The sequence below is a fragment of the Toxorhynchites rutilus genome, chromosome 2, assembly GCF_029784135.1.
Source record: "Toxorhynchites rutilus septentrionalis strain SRP chromosome 2, ASM2978413v1, whole genome shotgun sequence".
Lineage (NCBI taxonomy): Eukaryota > Metazoa > Arthropoda > Insecta > Diptera > Culicidae > Toxorhynchites > Toxorhynchites rutilus.
The window spans coordinates 235,459,526-235,484,811 of NC_073745.1; the positions used below are offsets into that span (position 1 = coordinate 235,459,526).

Sequence of the window (25,286 nt, forward strand, 5' to 3'; positions counted from 1 at the left end):
AATTCAACCAATCACTTCATAACATCACTGGTTTTTGATCAAAAGTTAACGAAGGCGGGCAGGTGGTCGTAAATTTCGTTGGTCACTAACAAATCGTTTGCAAACAGCTGTATTCAATTGTCTTCAACGTCAATTTGAATAGTGTTCAGTCAGTGTATTGGATTTATATCATGGCTTTCAGTACAAAATTAAAATTCTATTGTAGGGCATTGGAACTATGGAATTGAAAATCTTTTCCATATCCAAATAGTATCCAGCTTATATTAAAGAACGTATGGAGGGGCGGCTTTCGGATACAACACATCGAAATTATGCGTTCGATACATATTAATATGAAACACGAAAAAAAAACTCATTAAGAAGATTGCAATTTTATTTTTCGTTCGAACTTTCACATTTTAACTCATTACGTGTGTTTGTGCGATTCGCAAATGTCATTACATTTATTTTTTAATGTATAATTATATTCGAAACCTTCAATCGAATTTTAACCGTAGATTCCAATTAACACCGATGTTTGTTTTTGGTCTTCTCTCTGTTTGTACTTTTATGATCTATTTTGCGATGTAAAGTTGCAACCGCATCGGCACCACTCCCAGCGGATTTATGTGGATATGTGGGAGTCGGTACATTGTTTTTCGTTCTAAGAGGAGCTTTGGGAGCAGTTGTGAAATATATTTACGCTAATTGGACGCCTCTTAATGAGTTCATTCGCTTATCACGATCAATCAATTTTACAAACAACGTCATAATATTGGGTATGGTTTCAATTGGCGTTAAATTTACTGGAAAAATATATCTTAAAGCTACAATACAAAACATTGTATAAAAATTTCTGTCATATATGAAGATAATCAAGTCAAAAATTGGACGGAATCCGTTTCAATTAGGCGCATTCAGCCGAGCAGAAGTGTTACCCGTTGCATGTTATTTCTTTTCCGCTTTCCTGAATCTAGTGAAAATGATATTTGACCGGCCGGAAATAAAATAACGAATGTATTTTTCTTTGTCAATGCATCTGCCCCAACAATCTAATAAGGCCGAGTGGAGAAAAAGGAAATTGATAGAACGGGAGAATGGGCGAATTTCTTTGATTTGGGTATTTCCGGCTGGTCCATGTTGAACCTTCATAGCTTCTCTGTTAGAATGTGTGTGTTTTTATTTTTTGTTCGTTCCCGAATACGATTGTTGATAGGGGTTGAGAAGTGAAAAGTTCAGAGATAAAAATCTGTTACAATCTGAGACATTTGGTTTCCTATGTTGCTCGTGGAATGTTTCCCGATGGGGGAGTGTGAAAGTGAATGTTGGATTCCCTGCCATTTTATGTGGACACTGGCGAGAACATACCTTGCCTACATCCTATCAGGCGTAACTGATTTTCTGAGCATATGTGTGCTCCCTTAGGTCGTTGTTGTCTGGCAGAGCGTGATGACGTAGACCAAGTCGGCCACCGCATCTCAGGATCAATATTATAACGAGGACGATAAACATGGCGAGCATGGCCACCGCCGGATAGATAACGATGAATGCCATTCTGTTTTTCAATCGAACTTCGCGCGTCAACTTTTAAATGTCGCTTTCCCGTTTGTGTAATTCGACGTATTCCTCCGGATATCCGCCGCCACGACCGAATTGCTGCGGGTGCTGCTGCTGTTGTGGACGGTGATGAGAGACTGTGTACTCAACCGGACGTTCGATGTCGGGCTGGAACGAGGGATGGACAAAGGTTGATTATTATAGGTTTGTGAGGAAGGGCATAGAGCTTTCGCGAATGAGAGTTAACAAGTTATTAGATGAAAATCGATTATGAGTTTATTTGGGAATTCTTTTTTTTTATAACCACCATACCATAATTCTATAAACAGTATTTTAGATGAATTAGAAGTGTCTCTTCGTGGCACGATTCTCTAAACGCAGAAATACGTACATTCTGGGTAGTATGGTATTTATCATCGAAATCTCATTCAGTCAGAGTGCGGAAGAGAATCATAGTACTAGCTAAAATGATTCACGTATCGGCAACCGAATCATAACTCTATTACCATGCGTCTCTGACTAGTTTGATTATGTTTGAAATGAGAGACCATTATTTGTTTTTTCGAATCCAGAATATTCTAGACTGCGTAGATATTTTCATCCAAACTTTGTCATGAATAATTCTAATATGAAGACAAACTAAGCTCTTCTGGTTGGCCCATTTGGTGTTACACTATTTTAGGCCTTTGCGATCGTTTGTCTGCTCTCAGCCACCACATCAAGGAAGTATACTAATCTTGTACTTATGCAACAATATATCAGTTCACACTTTTTCTAAAAGAATTCCAATGTCTCATGAATCTGTTCACGAATCCAAACGGTGCTCATATAAATATTACATAACGGTACTCAGTATAAAGAAGAAGTAAGAGTATGAGTCCTTGAGGTAAGGCTTAATGGAAAACTCCATGTATTGTGGCAAAGAGATTTGTTCTGTATATTCAAACAGAAAGATAAAAGTCGGAAGACGCCTGTTCGCGACCAACATCGCGAAAGAGGAGCAAGTATCAATTAGAGTAGCCTTCCTTCCTATTCCTATCCCTTTTCCCATCCAAGCCTCTCACTCCTTACCGAAATGCAGTGTGTGGTGCATAACACAAATACAACCAGCAGCAACCCGAAGTGCAGCATAGAATGCAACGAACACCAATTGAATCGAAAAAATAACAGGAAAGGATTATCAGCATGTTCGGATCTAGATTCAAGACACAGAGGCTCGAGCTCACGTTCAAATGCTTCCTTGTATTTTCCATGAATTAGCCAATTGATTGATTTTTTTCGTTTCCGATCAATTTTCTTATGCTCTTAATTTTATCATAATCATCTGCTTTTTTGGCGAAACTAACCACCGATTAAGGATATCTGCACAGGAATATTCATTATAGTTTACTTCTTCACGAAACCAGCATTTTAGGGCAAAAAGCACGAAGCCTGAATGGGAGCACACTTCACACAATCCGGCTATACAATCGCAATGTGCAGTTTGCACTTTTTCTGTGAAACTTTCTGAATAATTAATCTGCTTCGATTGATATGGATCATAGCCATAATAGAAATTTTTATTTTTCTCCGTATATATGGCACTGACGCTAAAAGTAAATATTTTTATGTAAAGAGACATATATTCGCATGTTATTACTATAGTGTAGCGCGTAATTTCTATAACTATTCGCTAAAATAATTATTCAAACAAACTCAATATTGTCGATCCATAAAAAATCCTATGCAGCGATCTCTTTTGCCTGCCCAACAGATCAATAATACATATGCACGCTGCAAGCGCCCTATATTATACAAATGATATACATATATTGGGGAGTAGAACATTTTCTGATATTTTTCAGCTCATTCAATGTAATAAACCGGGATGCTATAACATGTGCTAAAAATTAACTTTGGGTGTAGCACTACATTCCCCACTTCGGAACGATAATATTCGGCTACTCGTTCAGTCTGATCGGATGGTTTTTAGTGTCGAGATGTACAATTTACAAGAACGTGTATTTTCAGTGAAATCGTATTACACAAGCAACCGAAGCCTTAATGAAATTTGTCCTCTTATGGTAAGAATTTCATCATTTCTCGTCGTCGATTACTTCCTCTGGGGGTACGTGAAGGACCGTTGCTAGGTTAATAAGCCACAAAATTTGCATGAAGAATTTTGTTCACCGTTTAAAACGCGTTATCGAAAAAAGGGGTGGTCACATCGAAAATGTCCTAAAATAAGCTTTATTTTCATTTTTTTTAATAAAAATCGGTTCATTTTTGTAGAAGTTAATGAAATTTGTTGCGTGAGCATTTAATCTGAAAGACCCTGTATATCATCCTTTTATGCCCCATCTTAAAAAAAAAATGGGTGGGTTATACCTATGATATAACCGCAACGTTGACGAGGGACTATCGTTGCCTTATATTTATGACAGACATACAACTGTACTAGCGTTGTACTTTGAAAATTGTATGTCTGTCCTTCCTATTGCATCACAACGTCCTTTCCCGTGGGAGATGGCAAAGAAATGCAATTCTGCTTCTAGTCCGTAAACTTTTTTGAAATTACACAGACTGGCGAAATTCTTTTTGTTTTTGTAGTGTGCTGCTTTCTGACAAATTCTATCAATTTTTCTCTAAACAACTGCACTGCCACAGTGTCGTGTGTTAAAACTTCTGAAATAACTATAAAGCTCACGTTTTCTAGTTTACCATCTTTTTTGTAGTATATTTCAAATGGGCGAATAGTTGCTTGCGAGTTAATCCAGTGATAACCCTGTGCCGCAATTTGAATTATGGATGAATTATTCTCTGAAAACTCACAAATTAATATTATTTCTCCTTGGGTCAAAGATTCTTTTTTATTTCGCAAAAAAAAATACAGATTGCTGTTTGTAAATAAAGTCATGCTTTATGAGTTTGTCTACTTTATCAACGAATTACGGCACAAATTCATCGTTTGGTTTTAAAATCGTTTCCAAATTACAACGGTCTGTGGTCAGCCATTGTTGAAAAACGATTTCTTCTCATAGAAGAGCTGTTCCTTCATGAATTGGTGTTTTGGAAACACAATCCTTAAAAGCACGAAGATGGCAATCTGTGGCGTTTTGGATCACCACATAACATTTTCTCAAACTCTTTTACATTTAATTTAACATTTTACATTTTCTTACATTAATTAATTTTACATTTTCATGAATGGTACACACACAAAAATTGTGGGTTCCTGTACTATCAAGTAATATACAGTGCTTTGGTCTCAACTGGTCTACCTTACGGTTACACTTTGGGGTTGTTAATACCAGCACTGCATTTGTAATCCTTGCAAATCCTGGAGATCACGGCTTGACTCGTGTTGCTAAACAATGTCACACTTTTCTCTGTTGAATTCTGATGATTACGCAGAAACAAAATAATGCATTTTCTTTTCCGCTACCTTATATATACTGCCGGTCACGACTGGTAATTTTCAAACAACTGCAGAGCCATTTTATTCATCCGTTAGGTATCTCTACAATCCATTTATTATTATAATATTATATCTACAGTGACTTGCAGTGACTCTTAATACAGCCTGTCCACGTTAAATTTCGGACACTTTTCTTTCAGTGTAGTTTATGAAATATTCCACTAATCAATGAAATATTTTTCTTACATGACAGCTGAAAACCTCTTTTATTTCGATGTCCAACATGTTTACATTCTTCTTCAGTTTGGTAAAATGGCGTCAAATCAAGTGGAAGTACGCAAACGCATTTTGAGCGAACGGCAGCAAAATCCAATACTGTTGGTACGCGATCTCGCCAAAAAGCTAAAACTGCCGAAGAGTACCGTGTTTAGTGTGTGCAAATGGTTTGACCAGCGCTTAACTGTAGATCGGAAGGTTGGAAGCGGAATAAATCGAAAAGTATGCTCCCGACAGATGGACCGAAAGGTGGTTGATATTATTGAGAAACATCCCAACCTTTCAGTTAGAAATGTGGCTCGAAAGGTTGGAAAATCAAAATCATATATACAAAAAGTGAAGCAGAGGCATGAACTGAAGGCGTACAAAGAGAAAAAGGTGCTCAATCGTGATGATAAGAAAATTTCACTGCAAAAAGCCGTGTTAAGGTGCTCTACACCCAGTTTTTGCAAAAATGTTCATGCATCATAATGAACGATGAAACTTATGTTCTCGAAGACTTCAAACAGCTTCCGGGTCTCGCTTTTTATACTGCAATGCGAAGGAATGCCGTAGCCGAGTGTTTCCGGACCAAGAAGTAGTCTAAATTCCCCAAAAAGTACTCTGTTTGGCAGGCCATATGCAGTTGTGGCCGAAAATACAAATCTTTCGTCTCTACCGGCATTATGAACAAAGATGTCTACGAGAAGGAATGTCTCCAGAAGTGGTTGCTACCATTCATAAGAAGCCACGACTCTTCAGCGATGTTTTGGCCTCTTGTCACTATGCCAAATCCATCCTGGAATAGTATAATGCATATGAGGTCAACTATTCGAAACTAAGAAGACAGCGAATGGCATTAATGATTTCAAGAGGAGACGGAAAAGCGCCGCCGCCAGCATATCTGAGGATACTGTACGGAACCTAATGGCAGATGTTCCCAAGAAAGTTCGTGAATTTTACAGACAACGTAATTAACATCGAAGTAAGCTTTCCTTGTTTTAGATATAAGCCTATTTTACTGAAATAAACAATCGGTTTCGGGAATTTTTGTTTTACTGGCATCATCTGGTGTCCGAAATTTAACGTGGACAGGCTTTAGATACCTAAATCTACAACAACTATTCGATACCTGACCGACAGATCAAGAGATTTTTGGCAGATGGCTATTGTTTGCGAGCTGTCGTTGCTCTCTGAATTGAAACATATTGTATTTGACTTAACATCTTCGTAGGACTTAACATTTTCGAGTAAATATATTTTGCCCTTTCCATATGTTAATCTAGTTAAATTTTCGGAAAACTAAGTATGCCAAGTTGCTTAATTAGGTAAGGTCTCTACGCCCAGAAAGTTTCATTAGGTTCTGAGAGAGTCCTGCCAATCCCATGGACGAGTTGGCGCGAAATCCGTCTACTCTGTTTCGAGGAGGCTGAATTAGATGACTATTAAAACTGAATGCAAAAGAAGAAAACATATGTTCTGGAGTTTTTTCGTTCAATTACACCCTCTTCTTCAAATAGATACCAATGAAGCCTAAAAATACGCAATTGTAATATTACAGAGAAGCTCAACTTTCGGTCTGTGACACCGAGCGCGAGTATACGAGTTATGATTTTGCACGCGAGTACAGGAGGGTTACGCAAATACGCAAAGGTACTTACGAGACGTTATCACGAGCAACACCGACACAGCATTTGTTGTTGCTAGTTCAAAAAGTTTGCATTGCCATGACAGCAAGTGGGTTCAAACAAAAGAAATGAAGTCTTTGATTAGCTTCATTAAAAAATTATACATATTCCGTCCAACATATTGCTGGATGTATTCGGTTGAATGAAAAAAGCAAGGATTACCTTATACGCATATTTTTAGTTTGGTTAGTCGACAAAATACGCTCTGAACAAAACGATAGAGTAATTTCCTCGAAAATTCTAGATCCATCTACCGATCAACTAATGTCCTGTATACTGAGATCCGATCGAATCAGAATTGCCCGAACGGATCGAAACTCAAGTTCAATCAAGTTGTGCAAATGTGACAGCCACGCCAAGCAGTTCGCACATTGCACATGGAGTGATGATTATCATTCAAATTTCAGCAATTTAAAATTGATTATGTGTCTGCTAATCTGATAGAAAGTAAATGTTTATTTTGCGTCCAGGCAAGATTGCTACATTTCATAGCACGATTGAATTGACGTCGATCGGATTTCAGAATGCAAAGAACGAATCGTGAGATCCGATCGAAGTTCAATGCAATCGGATACCAGAATATGAGTGACTGTTCGATATTGTTACAACAAACATGATTAATTGCCCACATGGTGATTCAAATTAAAAAAAAAAATTCAAAACAGGTTATTGAAATCACCAATCGGTACATAAGCGAGCGCCGCTCGGAAATCCACTCAGTTATGATTGAACAGCGATTAGAGAATGTTGTCGCTGTTGTGGTGAAGCTCTTCGTTTATCATGAAAGCGCTGATGAATGGTGTCACCAAGAGCCTGTTTGTGCACCTTAGGCCAGACATGAATCCATCAGGAGGAGAGTGATGCCACAAACGGTTCCCCGGGAAGATCTCGAAGCAGCCGCTACACACACACACACATACACGCGCGGAATTCTTTCCGTTTGGATGCCATTCAGCATCGAGAAAGATCCGGAAAATAATCTGCCAGTTCCTCTGGGAATTTAAAAATACATTCATGTGAAAGAGTTTATTTGAATGTTTTCTATCCATGTAACACTGTGACCAAATATGTTTCAATCAAGTGCTATTAACAGGTGGTTATTGAGTTAGCATAAACCACTGGTGGGCTTCCAGTATCGAGGAAAATGTGGAAATATCTAATCGTTACTGAAAATAATCTGCCAGTTCCTCTGGGAATTTAAAAATACATTCATGTGAAAGAGTTTATTTGAATGTTTTCTATCCATGTAATACTGTGGCCAAATACATTTGGTTTTGTGATTTTTCAATCAATCGCAATTAACAGGATAGCTTCTGAAGATTATTCTTCCCCATCAGTAGGATATTTTCGTATCCAATATTGGACGCATAAAACCTTGTACCTCCAACGTAACGCTCTCATTTTCGAAGTACCCCAAATATTCATTTATTCATTCATTCAGAATGGATTCAGATTCAACTTCAAACAAAGGATCACTGAATCAACGATAGTCCATTGCGGTTATACCATAGATATAACCCACTTTTTGTTTTTTTAAACCCACTTTCTGTTTTTTTCGTTTAATTTTTGCTTTATTGTTAAAAGGTTGACAAAAAAATAATGATATAATGGATGGCAAAAATATTCTTTGTTTTATGTTCTCAGTTTTAGTTAAATTAAACCGTTTAGGGATTAGAGAATTGTAATGTATAGAATATGAAGCAAATCTTAGAGAATTTCCGATTCAATTGGTATGCAGATTATCAGAATTCGTTCGCAGTAAAAATAGTTATTAACGTTAACTTTATTTCATAAAGACGCCTTGTTTTCTGAGGGTTCCATTCCTAAAAAACGTAGTTCTACGTTAAAAACATTCTGAAATCAAGATAGTCTTACAATCGACTTTTCGCCAAGAAATGTAAGGTTACGTTGAAATAGTGAAAGTACGGTCATTATTTTCAAACTAGACTCGAGAGTCTAGACACCGTTCGCACTGGAATGCGTCGAATGCGTTTCAGCAGACCTCTGTTTGCACTTTCAGCGGACTAAAGAAACGGGAACATTCATCTAATATTTAGTTTCGATCTTGTTTCCTTCCCCCACCAACATCGTCCAACTGTCGCACCGGCATCGCCCACGCAGTCAATTTGCGAATGAAGCGTGTGGGTGTGTGAGTGCTATGAACACTACGAGAGTATCCATTTAAATCATTAATTAGATTAGGGTCAACATTAATCAATAATCTCCGAGGAGATGCCTACTGGTTCAAAGCGTTACGTTAAATGTTTGCAAATGAACAAAGTCAGGCCGATCCGGGTATGTGTGACAGTTTCAGGCCTATACGTGAACATTCTCAGAGCTAGCTAAGCCTGGCTCTGGCGATACCTTTGGATGGTACTCCTATTTGCACGGGAATATTAAATTGTGAGAATTAAGAGCTCAAGGGTTTTATGATTGATCTGCACCTGACACACTGTTTGTTAGACTCAACGCAGCTTTGTACTAATGGACGATAGGATGTGGCTTGCATTTAGTATCATTCCAGTGTCAACTGACCTGTACAGAAGTGAACGTAACAAAAAAGGACTATACAAAGGGGACAGTTTTTTCTAAATATATATTTTAAATATATGGTTTTATTTTCTTCTCCTACGTGGATAGCTACCTATTTACCTGAAACATGGATTAGTTTACTGTTTACTCTTTATGAACATGTTAGGAGTTCTGAAAAGAACCTTTGGTGTTGTGTTTTTTGCATTTTTTCACAAACTTTCTCATTTTTTTCTCACTGTCTTATAGTTGATTTCTTGATTTTTTTTCTGAAGGCTTTGTACTCATTAAATGTTCAACGACGGGCATCTTTTGGCGTATGCACATATCGTACAATCAAAATGATGGCTGTGATAGGGAATGCATAGGTGGTCATCAGCTCATTCACTATCATATATTTCACTATTGAGCACATTACCGTACCCTAAACTGTGGTTTCGGAGACGAATGAATTGTAAGATTTGTATCTCCGCAAACAAAGTAAATAAAAATGAAAAAGAACTGAGGTTTTGGAGACGAACTCTACGATCTGTCGAGAAATAAACGAGCTATAAGCGTTCTGAAAAACCAACAGTAAATACAGGGACTTATGACCTTCGGATTAAAGTCCTTTAAAATAAGAACAGAGCAGCAGGAAATACATAGCTCATCATGTTGCTCCTTAGTTATTTTTCTATACAATGCGGATGTAACGTCAGTCAATTTTCAACATCAGTTATCAACCAAAGAAAGCAGTTCTTGCTACCGAGAAAATTCGTTAATGCCATCCTGCATACAATTTGAAGCCACTTTTAATTCGGAAACCATGTATGGGTTTGTGAAAACTGAATGATCAATTTAAAAGACCCCAGCAACCAATAAGTTCAAAAACAAGCATAAACAAAATAATTCAGTTCATATTATATGTCATATTATGTCACTTTAGAATGCATTGGTATTGTGAATAACTTTAAATAACTCTTCTTTGAATGGTTTAATGGCCCTGAAAAGCGCCTTGTTTTACGGTGGCTGGTTTTGCCACCAAAGCAGTCTGTATAAACAAACTTTTTCCTCCTTCTACCTGCTGCCGTTTTGCGATTGCGTTTGCCACTCGCTGAAACTAGTTGTTGCCACCGAACCGAATGTGGTATGGTCTCATTGTCGTGAACAGCTTTGCAAGCCAACTCGAGCACTCCGGCGGCCGAAACTCTATAACGCCGGCTAGGTGGACTGGTGCACTGGTACTAACGCGCTCGGCCTAGCTACCCTTGCGGGGAACTCCAGACCAGCACGGTTCGAGCAGGATTTTGTCTTTCCCTTCACTCTTCCTCCTTTTCCATGTCCAGACATGGCTGCTTGTGTTGGTTTTTTGATGTGGTGTTGTGCGAAACGATGTGGTGTACGGTTTGAATGCGAATGATCGTTACGGAAGGAAGGAAGGTATTGTATTATAGAGACTTTAAACTTTTGCAGTTCATTCGTCTCTAGCCTTGAGAAAGGCCCTTTGAAAAATCTACTCTACTTTACTTCAACGCTACCACCTCCACCCTCTTGCCTTGAGAAAGGCACTCGATCCCTCGCCGTCCAGCTCGTCCAGCAACGATGTTGTCCAGTCGGTGTCCACACAAAGAATGGTCGTTACGGCAGCGGAGCGGGGATTTTTAAGCTGACTGGCTGGCTAGAGAATTACGCATGTATGAGACTGCGACCAATGTTTCGTTCATATTTTTTCTTTTTTCTTTACAATCGTGCTTCATTGTATTTCGCTGCTGCTCTGGTTGCCCGTTTTGGTCGGTACGATTTGAGGAGCACAAAATGGACCAATCAAAAATGGGCACATAGTGCATTTGGACAATGCTTGATATTTCACAATTATTCAATTATTTATCTCAAGAAAAATGAAATGTTATTCGTTATGATAGAGACGTAGATATATTTCCTATCAATTGATGCAAAAACCTTTGCGATCTTTTGAGGAATGCTCGAGTTATAAGCGTTCCAAATCTTGCATTTTTTCCTACTTGTTCAGTGCCTAGATTTTCATTTCACCCCCTATATCTTCCGGTTAGACGTAGTCCTACGTCAAAAATATCACGTCATCCTTATTTTATAATTTTCAGAAAACATAGACATAGCCATCAAATTGCTTCATGATCTTATGAACATGTTCATCACTCCATCTAATCTTTTAACCAATCAACAAAAAATTTCGGACACCACTGTAAAGTGTGAACGATACTGCCTATGCATCGTCATTCCGTATGTGACCGTGCGGTTATTGGCCTCGATTCCGATTGGCTCCGGGCGTTATCATCTGCCTCGCAGAAGCGACGATAGTGCGAACTACAATCCCATACAAACTAATATTCCCTTTACATATGTCCGCGTGGTCACCAGCAAAACAGCTAGTTTGGCAAAAGTTGGCTACGGCATAACTTTGGTGACCACAGAGAGTGATATCCAAACGATGCGAAAGGCTGGAATTGAACTGCCCGTCAGCTATTTAATATGTATCAGACCGGTCGCAGCCTGGCTCGATATTGGAAAAGCCACCACGATGGACGCTTTCGGGCGGGAAATAGCTACCAAATTGTTTATGATCCCCTAACCAAAACTCGAGCAACTTATTGATGGGAGCCAAATGCCGGAAATGTTAATACTTTTTTTTCCGTTGATGACAATATTTTTGCAACAACAGAGGCAACAGTTGCTATCCCTGGAGAAATCAAATTTATGTAACAACCGATGATGGAAATTGTTACAGGGAATTTTGTCGGTATTTGGCGCTGGCTTTCACTGTTTGGAACTGGTGAGTTATGGTTTGATGCTGCATTTTGCAATGAGTCTGGAAGTGACCACTGGCAATGATAAACCGTTACGAAGCAAACAACGAAATTGATTGGATTGGATGTACACAGAGGAGATAAGAGACCGATGCATAGAATGTTGTGCATATTTTAGTCATAAATACTCACATTTATTGGCTGGAAAGAACGGACGTCCTTCAGCTCGGTCAGATCCAGGGGCGGTTGTTTATGGGGCGTTGCTGACCAAATAGAAACAAGCCAACGGTTTCCTGGAACAAATATAGTTGAATTGTTAAATTTTGCACAATCAATTTTTTGCTGTAGAGGCTAAATTGATTCAGGTATTTTGTCACCCACCTGTGTGTCGATCCTGCCAGTAGGATTTGTACTTGGAGCAACAGCCGCAAACGATATTGAGCAGGAAAATGAACACTCCCAACACGGTGCAGATCGCGATGGTAACGTAGAACGGATTGAAATTGCCGTAGATGTGACCCTTGAAATATGGATTATCGAGATAGGAGAGGCGCTCGTCTATCGTTGACATTATACACCATTTGGAGCAATCCTCGCTCGAAGCCCAGAGGCCGGTGGATTGTCACGTTCGCCGCAACGAAAGTCCTTGCGGTGAGGCTCACAGAAATGAGTCTGTTTACTGCCTAGCTGTTGTGGTGATGGTTACTGGCTGATGGATTAATTCCTGAGCTTTGGTTGGATGAGGTTTAATCTGTGAATTATGGATTGTGGGATTCAAAAATTTTATTGACAGAACACGATGAAATATGAAGATGGACAGATATTTTATAAGTTTTTGTGTTATTATAGTCACGTCAGCTAAAGCGACAACGAATATTGAAAAATGAATTTCAAAAAGCGAAGGGCTAAGATCAATTCCTGATGTAGAAATATATTGGATTGGGGAAAAAGAAATGTCGTATATTGTCAATATATGGCAACACTTAAACATATCTTGTGTTGTACTTATCGCAGCGGGTCATACTATACGGTTATTCAAAGACGATCTGTGCTACAAATGGTAGGCCAATCGTCGTGGAAACCGATAAAATCGTTGAAATCATCCAAGTAGACCGGCATGCACTCGCTCGATTGGCCAGGAACTGGGTATAGACCATAAAACCGTTTGGAACCATTTGCAGAAGATTGGATTCCAAAAAAAGTTGGATGTATGAGTGCCACACGAGTTGACGCAAAAAAATCTTTTAGACCGAATCAACGCCTGCTATGCACTGCTGAAACGGAATGAGCTCGAACCATTTTTGAAGAAGATGATGACTGGTGATTAAAAGTGGATCACGTACGACAACCTAAAGCGAAAAAAGTCGTGGTCGAAGCGCGGTGAGCCGGCCCAAACCATCACCAAGCCCGGATTGACGGCCAGGAAGGTTTTGCTGTGTGTTTGGTGTGATTAGAAGGGAATCATCCACTATGAGCTGCTCAACTATGGGAACTATCGGATGGGATGTCCTATTGCACACACCGTATAGTCCGGACCTGGCTCCAAGTGATTATCATCTCTTCCGGTCCATGCAAAACGCTCTTGGTGATACTAAGTTGGCCTCAAAAGAGGCTTGCGAAAGCTGGCTGTCTGAGTTTTTTTCAAATAAGGAGGGGGGTTTTATAAGGGGGGGGGGATAATGAAGTTGCCTTCTAAATGGCAACAAGTTTTCGAACAAAACGGCGCATATTTGACTTATCTTGGATAATTTTAAGTATGTCAAATAAAGCGTCAAATTGCGATCAGAAATACGACATTTATTTTTCCCCAACCCTATATGTTGTTCGAAATTCCTACAGCAATTAACTTTCAAGTGGATTGAGGATAAGCAGTTGTTATATTTCTACATAATTTTCATTAATCCTGGAGACTTGTTATAAGTCAATGAGACCCTTTTTCCAGAGATGTTGAATAGCCAATTTATTTTCGTTTTCCATTCATAAATCACAAAAAGACGGGTGGGTAATGTCGGGGACATAACCGGAGTGACGTAGGACTATACAAAGGGGACAGCTTTTGTTAAATATATATTTTAAAAATATTGTTTTATTTTCTTCTCCTACGTGAATCTACGCACCTATCTACCTGAAAAATGGATTAGTTTACTGTTTACTCTTTATGAACATGTTGGTGGTTCTGAAAAGAACCTTTGGCGTTGTGTTTTTGCGTTTTTTTATGAAGGCTCACCACCTAGCCCCGTACATGGAATACATCTTTACATTGTCTTTGATCCCCATGTACGTCCATCACGACCATTTGTTTTAGAAAGCATTGAACTGTATTTCCTAAACTCTTTTTTGGAAGGTTTAATGGCCCTGAAAAGCGCCGTGTTTTATTGAATGGTTCCAATTTAGAAAACTTAGTACTCGTGGTTTTGAAAAAAAACCATTTTCGAACGCCCTCGATGCCGCCTTGTTCTGGATTTGCCACCAAAGCAGTTTGTATAAAGAACAAACTTTTTTCTTCTGCTACCTGATGCCGTTTTGCGATTGCGTTTGCCACTCGCCACTCGCTGCAACTGCCTGTTGTTGTCTTGATGTGTTCTGTTCTGAATGCGGTTTTTCTTATCGTCGCGAGCAGCTTTACCAGCCAACTCGATCATTTCGGCGGCCGAAACTATATAACGCCGGCTAGGTGGACTGGTGCACTGGTACTAACGCGCTCGGCCTAGCTACCCTTGCTGAGTAATTGGCGGATACACCTACGGGGAACTGCACACTTGCACGGTTCGAGTGGGACTTTGCCTTTCCCTTAACTTGTCCTCCTTTGTTACGTCCACGATACCGATGCCGTACAACCACACGGGTTTACGATTTGAAAGAAAATAAGATTTTTTTTGGGGTCCGCGTGTTTTATACTCTAGCGGTACACACTCACAGGATAGAGACAAATCGGCAGACTCAGCCAGAGGGGCGAGTCCAACGAGACGAACGAATGAGCGTTAAAAGGGAGCGATGGCAAAAAAATACATTAGAGGCGAATGAACTGCAAAGTTTAAAGCCTCTTAAAAACAAAGAAAGAAAGAAAGAAAAATACATTCATTACGATTTGTTCGCTCGTTGGATTCACATGCAGGCTAAAAAGGGTCCTTTTCAGGATCACAAAATTATCTTCAATCTAAAGAGTTTATTGTTTTGTTATCTCTCGATATCCCCATCTTGTTCGGCTAAACCTTTCTGTTTAGCGATTGCGTTTGCCACTCGCCACAGCTTTCACAGTTGGAAAATTTCTTCCCATCCTGCTTGTGACATGTTGTACAGTAAATTACATTTAACGCGACGTGCCGAAGCACCACTCAGTGTCACATTGGAGGCGATTTTAACCTGTAATTGAACATTTGCGATAACAGTGGTACAGTGTCGACCTTCAATGTGGGGTCATAATTTGGATCTCTATGTTTACAAAAATGTCCAACTAAATAAGTCGCATTACATGTCACAAAATAAATATTATGCTATGAATGCATTTCAGAAAAGGCGACATGTTTGTATAAAAAAACGTATTATCGATAGGATAATGGTTATATTTGATCAACATCCCATATTGTCTAGTGGTTAGGATATCCGGCTCTCACCCGGAAGGCCCGGGTTCGATTCCCGGTATGGGAATAAACTTTTTCATCTTGATACTTAGTAAAATGCATGTAGGTTATGCAGATTCAACAATTTTATGATGTTGCTGATAAAAGTCGAGATAGTTTTGTTTACCATTTTTATTTCAAAATATAATTTATTTTGGAGATGCGGGGCATCGATCCCCGTACCTCTCACATGCTAAGCGAGCGCTCTACCATCTGAGCTACATCCCCATGGTTATTGATTATGGTTTGTACCAGAAGATATCACGACACGTACAGTTTGGATGGATGATAATTTTGAATGGCAGAAAAAATATAGCCGCCCAACGTGGGGCTCGAACCCACGACCCTGAGATTAAGAGTCTCATGCTCTACCGACTGAGCTAGCCGGGCGCTTGTGTGCCAAGTTTATATACTTTTTTATGCATAGTTACATACAAAGCTATGTAGAGATGCTCAGAAACCACTCGTAGTTATGTAACTCAAGATACAAAGTTTATGAGAACATACTTTTCCAAGTACTCAATGCGAAAACGAAGAAAATTTAAAAAATTGGGATTTTTTTTTCATAAACCAACTTCATAATTTTTTTTAATATTGAGCAAGAAATTCGCCATATTTTAGTTTTGACGTAGAACTACGTCTTTCAGGAAGGGTGCCAAATCAGTAAACAGGTCACGTTTTGACGTAGGACTACGTCTAACCGGAAGATATAGGGGGTGAAATGGAAATCTAGGCACTGAACAAGTAGGAAAAAATGCAAGATTTGGAACGCTTATAACTCGAACATTTCTCAATAGATCGCAAAGGTTTTTGCATCAATTGATAGGAAATATATCTACGCATCTATCATAACGAATAACATTTAATTTTTCTTGAGATAAATAATTGAATAATTGTGAAATAACAAGCATTGTCAAAATGCACCATGTGCCCATTTTTGATTGGTCTATTTTGTGCTCCTCATATCGTACCGACCAAAACGGGCAACCAGAGCAGCAGCGAAATAGAATGAAGCACGATTGGAAAGGAAAAAGAAAAAATGAACGAAACATTGGTCGCAGTCTCACAAATGCGTAATTCTCGAGCCAGCCAGTCAGCTTAAAAATCCCCGCTCCGCTGCCGTAACGATCATTCTTTGTGTGGACACCGACTGGACAACATCGTTGTTGGACGAGCTGGACGGCGAGGGATCGAGTGCCTTTCTCAAGGAAAGAGGGCGGAGGTGGTAGCGCTGGAGTAGAGTAGAGTAGAGTTTTCAAAGGGACTTTCTCAAGGCTAGAGACGAATGAACTGCAAAAGTTTAAAGTCTCTATAATACAATACCTTCCTTCCTTCCGTAACGATCATTCTCATTCAAACCGTACACCACATCGGTTCGCTTCACAACACATCAACAAACCAACCCAAGCAGCCATGTCTGGACATGGTAAAGGAGGAAAAGTGAAGGGAAAGGCAAAATCCCGCTCGAACCGTGTTGATCTGGAGTTCCCCGCAAGGGTAGCTAGGCCGAGCGCGTTAGTACCAGTGCACCAGTCCACCTAGCCGGCGTTATATAGTTTCGGCCGCCGAAGTGATCGAGGGCGGAGGTGGTAGCGCTGGAGTAGAGTAGAGTAGAGTTTTCAAAGGGACTTTCTCAAGGCTAGAGACGAATGAACTGCAAAAGTTTAAAGTCTCTATAATACAATACCTTCCTTCCTTCCGTAACGATCATTCTCATTCAAACCGTACACCACATCGGTTCGCTTCACAACACATCAACAAACCAACCCAAGCAGCCATGTCTGGACATGGTAAAGGAGGAAAAGTGAAGGGAAAGGCAAAATCCCGCTCGAACCGTGTTGATCTGGAGTTCCCCGCAAGGGTAGCTAGGCCGAGCGCGTTAGTACCAGTGCACCAGTCCACCTAGCCGGCGTTATATAGTTTCGGCCGCCGAAGTGATCGAGTTAGCTGGCAAAGCTGCTCGCGACGATAAGAAAACCCGCATTCGGAACAGAACACATTCGGTTCGGTGGACATCAAGACAACAGGCAGTTGCAGCGAGTGGCGAGTGGCAAACGCAATCGCAAAACGGCATCAGGTAGCAGAAGAAAAAAGTTTGTTCTTTATACAAACTGCTTTGGTGGCAAATCCAGAACAAGGCGGGATCGAGGGCGTTCGAAATGGTTTTTTTTTCAAAACCACGAGTACTAAGATTTCTAAATTGGAACCATTCCATAAAACAAGGCGCTTTTCAGGGCCATTAAACCTTCCAAAAAAGAGTTTAGAAAATACAGTTCAATGCTTTCTAAAACATTATCCAAAATAATAATAAAACACAAATTGATTTTTTCATAATTTGTTTGCCAGGATATGATGAGTATGTGAATTTGGCAGTTGTTCTGAGCTTATTGATTTTCACCAATTCTTAAATTGCGCTAGAGTATAAAACACGCGGACCCCAAAAAAATATCTTATTTTCTTTCAAACCGTAAACCCGTGTGGTTGTACGGCATCGGCATCGTGGACGTAACAAAGGAGGACAAGTTAAGGGAAAGGCAAAGTCTCACTCGAACCGTGCAGATCTCCAGTTCCCTGTTGGCCGCATTCACTGATTGCTCCGCAAGGGTAACTAGGCCGAACGGATTGGTGCCGAAGCACCAGTATACCTAACAGCGATTATAGAGTTTCGGCCGTCGGAGTGCTCGAGTTGGCTTGCAAAGCTGCTCACGACAATCAGAAAACACGCATCAAGAACAGAGCAGCTTCGGTTCGGCAAGGCAACAATTAGTTTCAGTGAGTGGCAAAGTCGCATTAAATGTAATTTACTGAACAATATGTCACAAGCTGGATGGGAAGAAATTTTCCAACTGTGAAAGCTGTGGCAAACGCAATAGCTAAACAGGAAGGTTTAACCGAACAAGATGGGAATATCGAGTGATAACAAAAACACAACACCAAAGGTTCTTTTGAGAACCATCAACATATTCATAAAGAGTAAACAGTAAACTAATCCATTTTTCAGGTAGATAGGTAGGTATTCACGTAGGAGAAGAAAATAAAACAATATATTTAAAATATATATTTAACAAAAGCTGTCCCCTTTGTATAGTCCTACGTCACTCCGGTTATGTCCCCGACATTACCCACCCGTCTTTTTATGAAATAAAGTTAACGTTAATAACTATTATATCACTGTGAACGAATTCTCATGATTTGCATACCAATTGAATCGGAAATTCTCTAAGATTTGTTTGATATGCTATACATTATAATTCGCTAAATCTAAAGAACTTCTGCCGATTTGTGTGCTGAACCTACCCGTACTTCGAATGCTTATAACTCGAACATTTCTTAACAGATCGGAAAGATGTTTGCATCAATTGATAGGAAATATTTCTACGCGTCTATCACAATTAATAAAATATTATTTTTCATGAGATGGATGATTCATTTCATTTTCATTTTATTCATTTCATTTTATTCATTCATAAATACTTGCAGAGTAAGGACTTCTCCTTTTTAAATTCTGCAATCGGATTCAATACGACCACATCTTATATTTTGGATCAGAATTCAATGAATAACTTACTTCTAATTCTAATTTGTAATTTCTTCCTTCTAGCTAATCTCTGCATTCACGATTGAACTGTCCGCGTGATCGAATGATTTTAATTTCAACTGGTTGCTGGTTCCACAGAATAATTGCTCGCACAAAGAATGAGTCTCTAAAATGAGAGGTATTTACTTGTGGCAGAACAAAATTTTGGGTTCGCGTGCCTCTAAAAGAAATAAGCTTTTCAAAAAGATAAAGGGGACCATGATGGACTATTCAAAACAGAAAGATGATGTACCGCATTTTAAGAAAATTATGAAAAGAACATCCCAAAAGCTGATGGTGAAGATGGGAAACACGAGAAAACGTACTAATACCTGTAATAACTAATAACTGTAAAATGTCAAGCGTTACATAAACGCCCTAACTGCCATGTTTTGATTGGCCCGATTTACGGTTTCCCCAACACAGACTTCAAAATCAATGTGCCTGGGGAAATTCGCTTTGTCAATACATGCAAGTCGGGTTTTTCCCACTGAGCTGTGTTTCCCTAACATGGACTTGAAAATTAATGTGTCTGGGGGAATCCGCTATGCAAATACATGCAAGTCATGGGTATTTTTTACTTTTCTACTTGCTTGTCGTTGTGTAGACCGGAATGTTTCCACAAAACGTACTTTTAAACTGAGAAGGCTGGGAAAATCGTCATTTGAGACACTAGAGGTGAATGAACTTTCGCGGTTCGAGAGCTACGTAAACATGAGATGTGCAATAATTTCAAAGAGAAATGTTAAATACAATGATCGTTTGAAAAATTTTTCGTTCACATATTTTGGTAGTCCTAGGCATCATATCAAACGTAGAAGTACGTTCATCAAACTAATTTGTAACGAAGAACATTCGATGCATTCTAAAATAATATTCGAAGTGGTAAACAAGTGGATTGCATAATATAATTGTGTAGTTCTACGTCGAAAATATGCGGTCGTGTCCTAGATACAACTCCTTACATTTTTTACTACCTGCGAGGTAAAACTGCAACGAAGGCGGCCGAAAAAATTCATGTAGTTTATGAACCCGATACTGTAACGATTCGCACAGCACAGCGTTGGTTTGATCGATTTCGTTCTGATGTAGTGGCTGTCGAAAATACATCCCTTACTGGTAGACCAATCGTCGTGGAAACCGATAAAATCGTTGAAATCATACAAGTAGACCGGCATGTGAGCACTCGCTCGATTGGCCAGGAACTGGGTATAGACCATAAAACCGTTTGGAACCATTTGCAGAAGATTGGATTCCAAAACAAAACCAGATGTATGGGTGCCACACGAGTTGACGCAAAAAAATCTTTTAGACCGAATCAACGCCTGCGATGCACTGCTGAAAAGGAACGAACTCGACCCATTTTTGAAGAAGATGGTGACTGGTGATGAAAAGAGGATCACGTACGACAACCTAAAGTGAAAAAAGTCGTGGTCGAAGCGCGGTGAGCCGGCCCAAACCATCGCCAGGCACGGATTGACGGCCAGGAAGATTTTGCTGTGTGTTTGGTGGGATTGGAAGGGAATCGTCCACTATGAGTTGCTCAACTATGGGAACTATCGGATGGGATGTGCTATTGCACACACCGTATAGTCCGGACCTGGCTCCAAGTGATTATCATCTCTTTCGGTCCATGCAAAACGCTCTTGGTGATACTAAGTTGGCCTCAAAAGAGGCTTGCAAAAACTGGCTGTCTGAGTTTTTTGCAAATAAGGGGGGGGATAATGAAGTTGCCTTCTAAATGGCAACAAGTTTGCGAACAAAACGGCGCATATTTGACTTTAATTGAATAATTTTAGGTATGTTAAATAAAGCGTCAAAGCGTTTTCCCCAACCCTATATCTATGATATTGTTTTTTATGTTATCTATGATTTTGTTAATTTTTTATGAAATCACAAAATAAGTATTATCGATAGGATAATGGTTATGATTGATCCGCGTCCCATATTGTCTAGTGGTTAGGATATCCGGCTCTCACCCGGAAGGCCCGGGTTCGATTCCCGGTATGGGAATAAACTTTTTCATCTTGATACTTAGTAAAATGCATGTAGGTTATGCAGATTCAACAATTTTATGATGTTGCTGATAAAAGTCGAGATAGTTTTGTTTACCATTTTTATTTCAAAATATAATTTATTTTGGAGATGCGGGGCATCGATCCCCGTACCTCTCACATGCTAAGCGAGCGCTCTACCATCTGAGCTACATCCCCATGGTTATTGATTATGGTTTGTACCAGAAGATATCACGACACGTACAGTTTGGATGGATGATAATTTTGAATGGCAGAAAAAATATAGCCGCCCAACGTGGGGCTCGAACCCACGACCCTGAGATTAAGAGTCTCATGCTCTACCGACTGAGCTAGCCGGGCGCATGTGTGTAAAGTTCACAAACTTTTTTATACATTCTTACATACAAAGATATGTTGAGATACTCGAAAATGAATAGTAGTTATCTAACTCATAATACAAAAATTATGAGAACATACATTTTCAGGTACTCAATGCGAGAACAAGGAAAATTTCAAAAATTGGAATATAATTTCTTCTTAAACCAACTTAATAATTGTTTCTTTGTGCTATCAATGATTTTGTTAATTTTGGTGGAGAATTTATATAAATAAAAATGGAAGGCCAAGTGTGTTGGTAAGCGTAAACCCGAGAAAGGAATCGTTCGATTTGAGCTGTCTTTATTTTGTTGTATTCGTCTATGTACGTAGATCAATGTTATGTTGTGGTTAAAATTTTGAAATCTTTGAAGCTTTGAGAGAAACTTCGAAAACATTAATTCCCACATGTTCTACAATGACGCCGTTGTTAGCCCAGTTGAATTTTGCGTTTGCGGAATTAAGCTTCGCTTTCCGTTGGTGTGAAGCGAAAATGCCAATAAATTCTCGGGTGTAATTATACGCTTTGAAAATAAAAATTATGAGAGGAAGTTTACTTTTTTGTATCAAACCTGTAACAGAGAAACATGTTATTTGCTAGTAAGGCCAATTAGAAAATCAATCAATGGCGAGTTCTGCGATTAAACCCACGAACGTTCGCTTAGTAAGCAAACATGAATGTTCGAAAGAATTCATATAAAGAAAATAATTTTGGGCGGGACGAAGTTCGCCGGGTCAGCTAATCACATAAATATGATGCAATGGGTGAATTTCAGAAAATACGATTTGGAACCCTATTATGAAAATCGAATCGAAAAGTCGATACAATCACTATCCCTAACACACCGAGAAAATTCCGTATTTTTTAATTCGAGATAATTTGTTACCGAGCTCGATTGTCATACGTTGCATTTTCATGAATTTAAGCGCCTCCGAAATGTCTCCCAAAGGAAAATATCAGGGACGCAAACCAGAACAAAAAAAATTTATTGAGCTATGCAGCAAGCAAACCAACCATCACGAATAATTCTGACATTTTCACCAAAAGCTATCACTCGGTTGATGCTATCGACTTGCTTGGTATATAATAGTACAATAGGTCTAACGAGCAAAATTCTTATCGAATCGATTTCTATAATAGGGCCCAGTTATTATGATTGTATCGACCACCTCTCGATTCGACTTATATGATAGGGCCTATGATTGTATGAAAACCTATTATCGATATGTTAATGATTACAATTGATCAACATCCCATATTGTCTAGTGGTTAGGATATCCGGCTCTCACCCGGAAGGCCCGGGTTCGATTCCCGGTATGGGAATAAACTTTTTCTTCTTGATATTTAGTGAAATACATGTGGATTATGTAGATTCATCCTTTTAATAAAGCTATTATAATAAAAGTGGAGATAGTTCCGTTTTATATTCATATTTCAAAATATAATTTGGATTGGAGATGCGGGGCATCGATCCCCGTACCTCTCACATGCTAAGCGAGCGCTCTACCATCTGAGCTACATCCCCATCTCTGTTCGGTATTATTTGTAGAAGAAGACCTCACGGCATGCAAAGATTGATTGTATAATAATTTAAAATGGCTAAAAATAGCCGCCCAACGTGGGGCTCGAACCCACGACCCTGAGATTAAGAGTCTCATGCTCTACCGACTGAGCTAGCCGGGCATGCGGTTTTACTGTGAAGATGGTAAACACAGATAACGTAAACAGATCACTATTCGAACCTGAAGTAAATGAAGAATATGCGTAATAACGATTGTTTGGCGCATGCCTTGCGCTTTAACATTAAGTTGCGCATGTGATAGGAAATTTCACAAAATGTCAAAGAAAACCACCCATTTTATTTTTAATATTCAATTTCACACCGTGTCAATTTTGAATATTAAGAAAAATAACATTCACTCAAAGCTAGTCGCATACAATTTAGTTAATAGCCTTCACTGAATAATGAATTAATAACTATATTTTGTCGCAACAAAATTTAGAAATATAGAATATCATGTCTTATGTCTGTTTCAAGCTGATCGAGCGCATTTAAATATGTTTGTATACAAAACGCTTAAATGTCTCTATTTGTATGTTTTTTGGGAGAGGAAAAAGCTTTGTTTAATAAACCGAAAATAACTTATCACCAAAATATTTCACACAAACGATAGTATTCAACCAAAAAAAGTACGGGCTCAACCGGGATTTGAACCCGGGACCTCTCGCACCCAAAGCGAGAATCATACCCCTAGACCATTGAGCCACTTGCGAGTCAGAGAGAAAGCATTGAAGTTAAAACTCGATATCAGAAAACAATCCTGCTAGAGAAATGTGTTCCGCGGTTATGCTGCCTAACGTGCTTAGTACGCGTGTGTGTACGTGTTGACTTAATCCAATTCGAAAAATGTGCACTCACACACATAGATGCAAAACGATCCCATACGAAATACACAAATCAGCTCTCAACTGTCAAAGATTATGCAGCGCACCAATAAAAAAATTGATCTTCGCCTAATCAGATGTATTTAATTCATTAACCTGGTTAACATATTCTCGAATTGATCTCTAATGATGACTTCGGCACTGATGCGTCTCTTCTACACTCCGAAAACGCCCTGTTTGTTTACATTTACAGCGGCGCATCCATGTAAAAACTGGTCACATTCCACGATCTGATCACTTCAACTTTGGGTGTGGTACTTTCTCGGACGTTGCCCAATTAAAGGTTCACTCCTTCATTTTTCGATGTTCACATCAACGAACGGGGATAACCGCAACTTTCTTCATGAAATTCGCTCACAAATCGCGAAACATTCTGGAAAACTCACCTTCTGAACGGAAAAACAACACCGCAATAACGCAAAGAACGCGACAAATGGGGGTGATGACGCCGCGCGAGTTGATACGTTAATAAACTGACTTGACTCACATTGACGTGGGGAGGGAACACTACGCGACTGGACAGCACCTTTGCGTTGTATGTTTCATACCTCAACCGAATGTTACCAACACCACATCATCACCATAACAACATGCGGGGTATACAACTACTGCTGAAATAAGGCCACCACCGGGTACGATAAGCGCTTATTGAATGGGAGCCTCGAAAACGCAGCAGTCAGATTAATGCTCGCTTATGCTCCAAGAAGTTACTTGTGTATGTGTTAAGTATGAATGCAACTGCGGTGAACCGAAAGAGTGGGAGGAAAGGAGGATTAATGAATTAATGAAAGTTGTGAGAACAATGCGGCCCCAACTATGTTCTGGGGAGAAACACACGTTTCGAAGTCGCGTCCGACAGTCGTTCTTTCATTCATATGGTATAGACTGGTTGAATCAGGAGAGTCTAACGTGATGTGGATGATTTAAAGAGTACAATCGCTCGCTTTGCGGTGCATTTTCTTAATAGAGTTAATCTATTTAACCGCCTAATTTTTCTATTCATAGTGTAGAATTTTCAACTATATTCGGAATTAAGTTAGAGCAGAAACTCCCGTCTAAACCATTGCTCTGAGGACTCGTATATGA

The 25,286-nt window shown here is 39.4% G+C and overlaps 2 protein-coding genes and 7 non-coding genes across 11 annotated transcripts; 3 read left to right on the forward strand and 6 right to left on the reverse strand.

The window, feature by feature from the left end:
• Window positions 1-351: 351 nt before the first annotated feature.
• On the reverse strand, window positions 352-1,533 carry LOC129770395 (uncharacterized). Its single transcript, XM_055773216.1, has one exon. It carries the CDS (start codon window positions 1,531-1,533, stop codon window positions 1,363-1,365), a length of 171 nt encoding a protein of 56 aa, XP_055629191.1. The 3' UTR covers window positions 352-1,362.
• A 33-nt stretch (window positions 1,534-1,566) lies between these two features.
• LOC129770394 (uncharacterized) lies at window positions 1,567-24,802 on the reverse strand. Of its 3 annotated transcripts, none has more exons than XM_055773213.1 (4): window positions 24,587-24,802; window positions 12,549-12,918; window positions 12,360-12,460; window positions 1,567-1,704 (listed from the first exon to the last, which is right to left on the reverse strand). In XM_055773213.1, exons 2-4 carry the CDS (start codon window positions 12,736-12,738, stop codon window positions 1,567-1,569), a joined length of 429 nt encoding a protein of 142 aa, XP_055629188.1. In that variant the 5' UTR covers window positions 12,739-12,918; window positions 24,587-24,802. The 3 variants fall into 3 exon arrangements, with proteins under 3 accessions (XP_055629188.1, XP_055629189.1, XP_055629190.1); XM_055773214.1 differs by lacking the exon at window positions 24,587-24,802 and adding an exon at window positions 24,297-24,580; XM_055773215.1 differs by lacking the exon at window positions 24,587-24,802 and adding an exon at window positions 24,175-24,197.
• On the forward strand, window positions 15,744-15,815 carry Trnae-cuc (transfer RNA glutamic acid (anticodon CUC)). Its single transcript has one exon. It is a non-coding gene; the product is annotated as a tRNA-Glu (tRNA).
• On the reverse strand, window positions 16,105-16,177 carry Trnak-cuu (transfer RNA lysine (anticodon CUU)). Its single transcript has one exon. It is a non-coding gene; the product is annotated as a tRNA-Lys (tRNA).
• Trnae-cuc (transfer RNA glutamic acid (anticodon CUC)) lies at window positions 21,306-21,377 on the forward strand. The gene has a single exon. It is a non-coding gene; the product is annotated as a tRNA-Glu (tRNA).
• Window positions 21,667-21,739, reverse strand: Trnak-cuu (transfer RNA lysine (anticodon CUU)). The gene has a single exon. It is a non-coding gene; the product is annotated as a tRNA-Lys (tRNA).
• On the forward strand, window positions 23,007-23,078 carry Trnae-cuc (transfer RNA glutamic acid (anticodon CUC)). The gene has a single exon. It is a non-coding gene; the product is annotated as a tRNA-Glu (tRNA).
• Window positions 23,366-23,438, reverse strand: Trnak-cuu (transfer RNA lysine (anticodon CUU)). The gene has a single exon. It is a non-coding gene; the product is annotated as a tRNA-Lys (tRNA).
• Window positions 23,950-24,021, reverse strand: Trnap-ugg (transfer RNA proline (anticodon UGG)). Its single transcript has one exon. It is a non-coding gene; the product is annotated as a tRNA-Pro (tRNA).
• Window positions 24,803-25,286: the final 484 nt, after the last annotated feature.

What these genes read in the sequence shown, in the direction of transcription:
- LOC129770395 (XM_055773216.1), bottom strand. Translation starts at nt 1,533, where the DNA reads ATGGCATTCATCGTTATCTATCCGGCGGTGGCCATGCTCGCCATGTTT.
- LOC129770394 (XM_055773213.1), bottom strand. Translation starts at nt 12,738, where the DNA reads ATGTCAACGATAGACGAGCGCCTCTCCTATCTCGATAATCCATATTTC. An exon ending in CTGGCAGGATCGACACACAG is followed by an intron (nt 12,461 to 12,548) that starts GTGGGTGACAAA and finishes TATTTGTTCCAG; the next exon opens with GAAACCGTTGGCTTGTTTCT. An exon ending in GTTCTTTCCAGCCAATAAAT is followed by an intron (nt 1,705 to 12,359) that starts GTGAGTATTTAT and finishes CCCTCGTTCCAG; the next exon opens with CCCGACATCGAACGTCCGGT.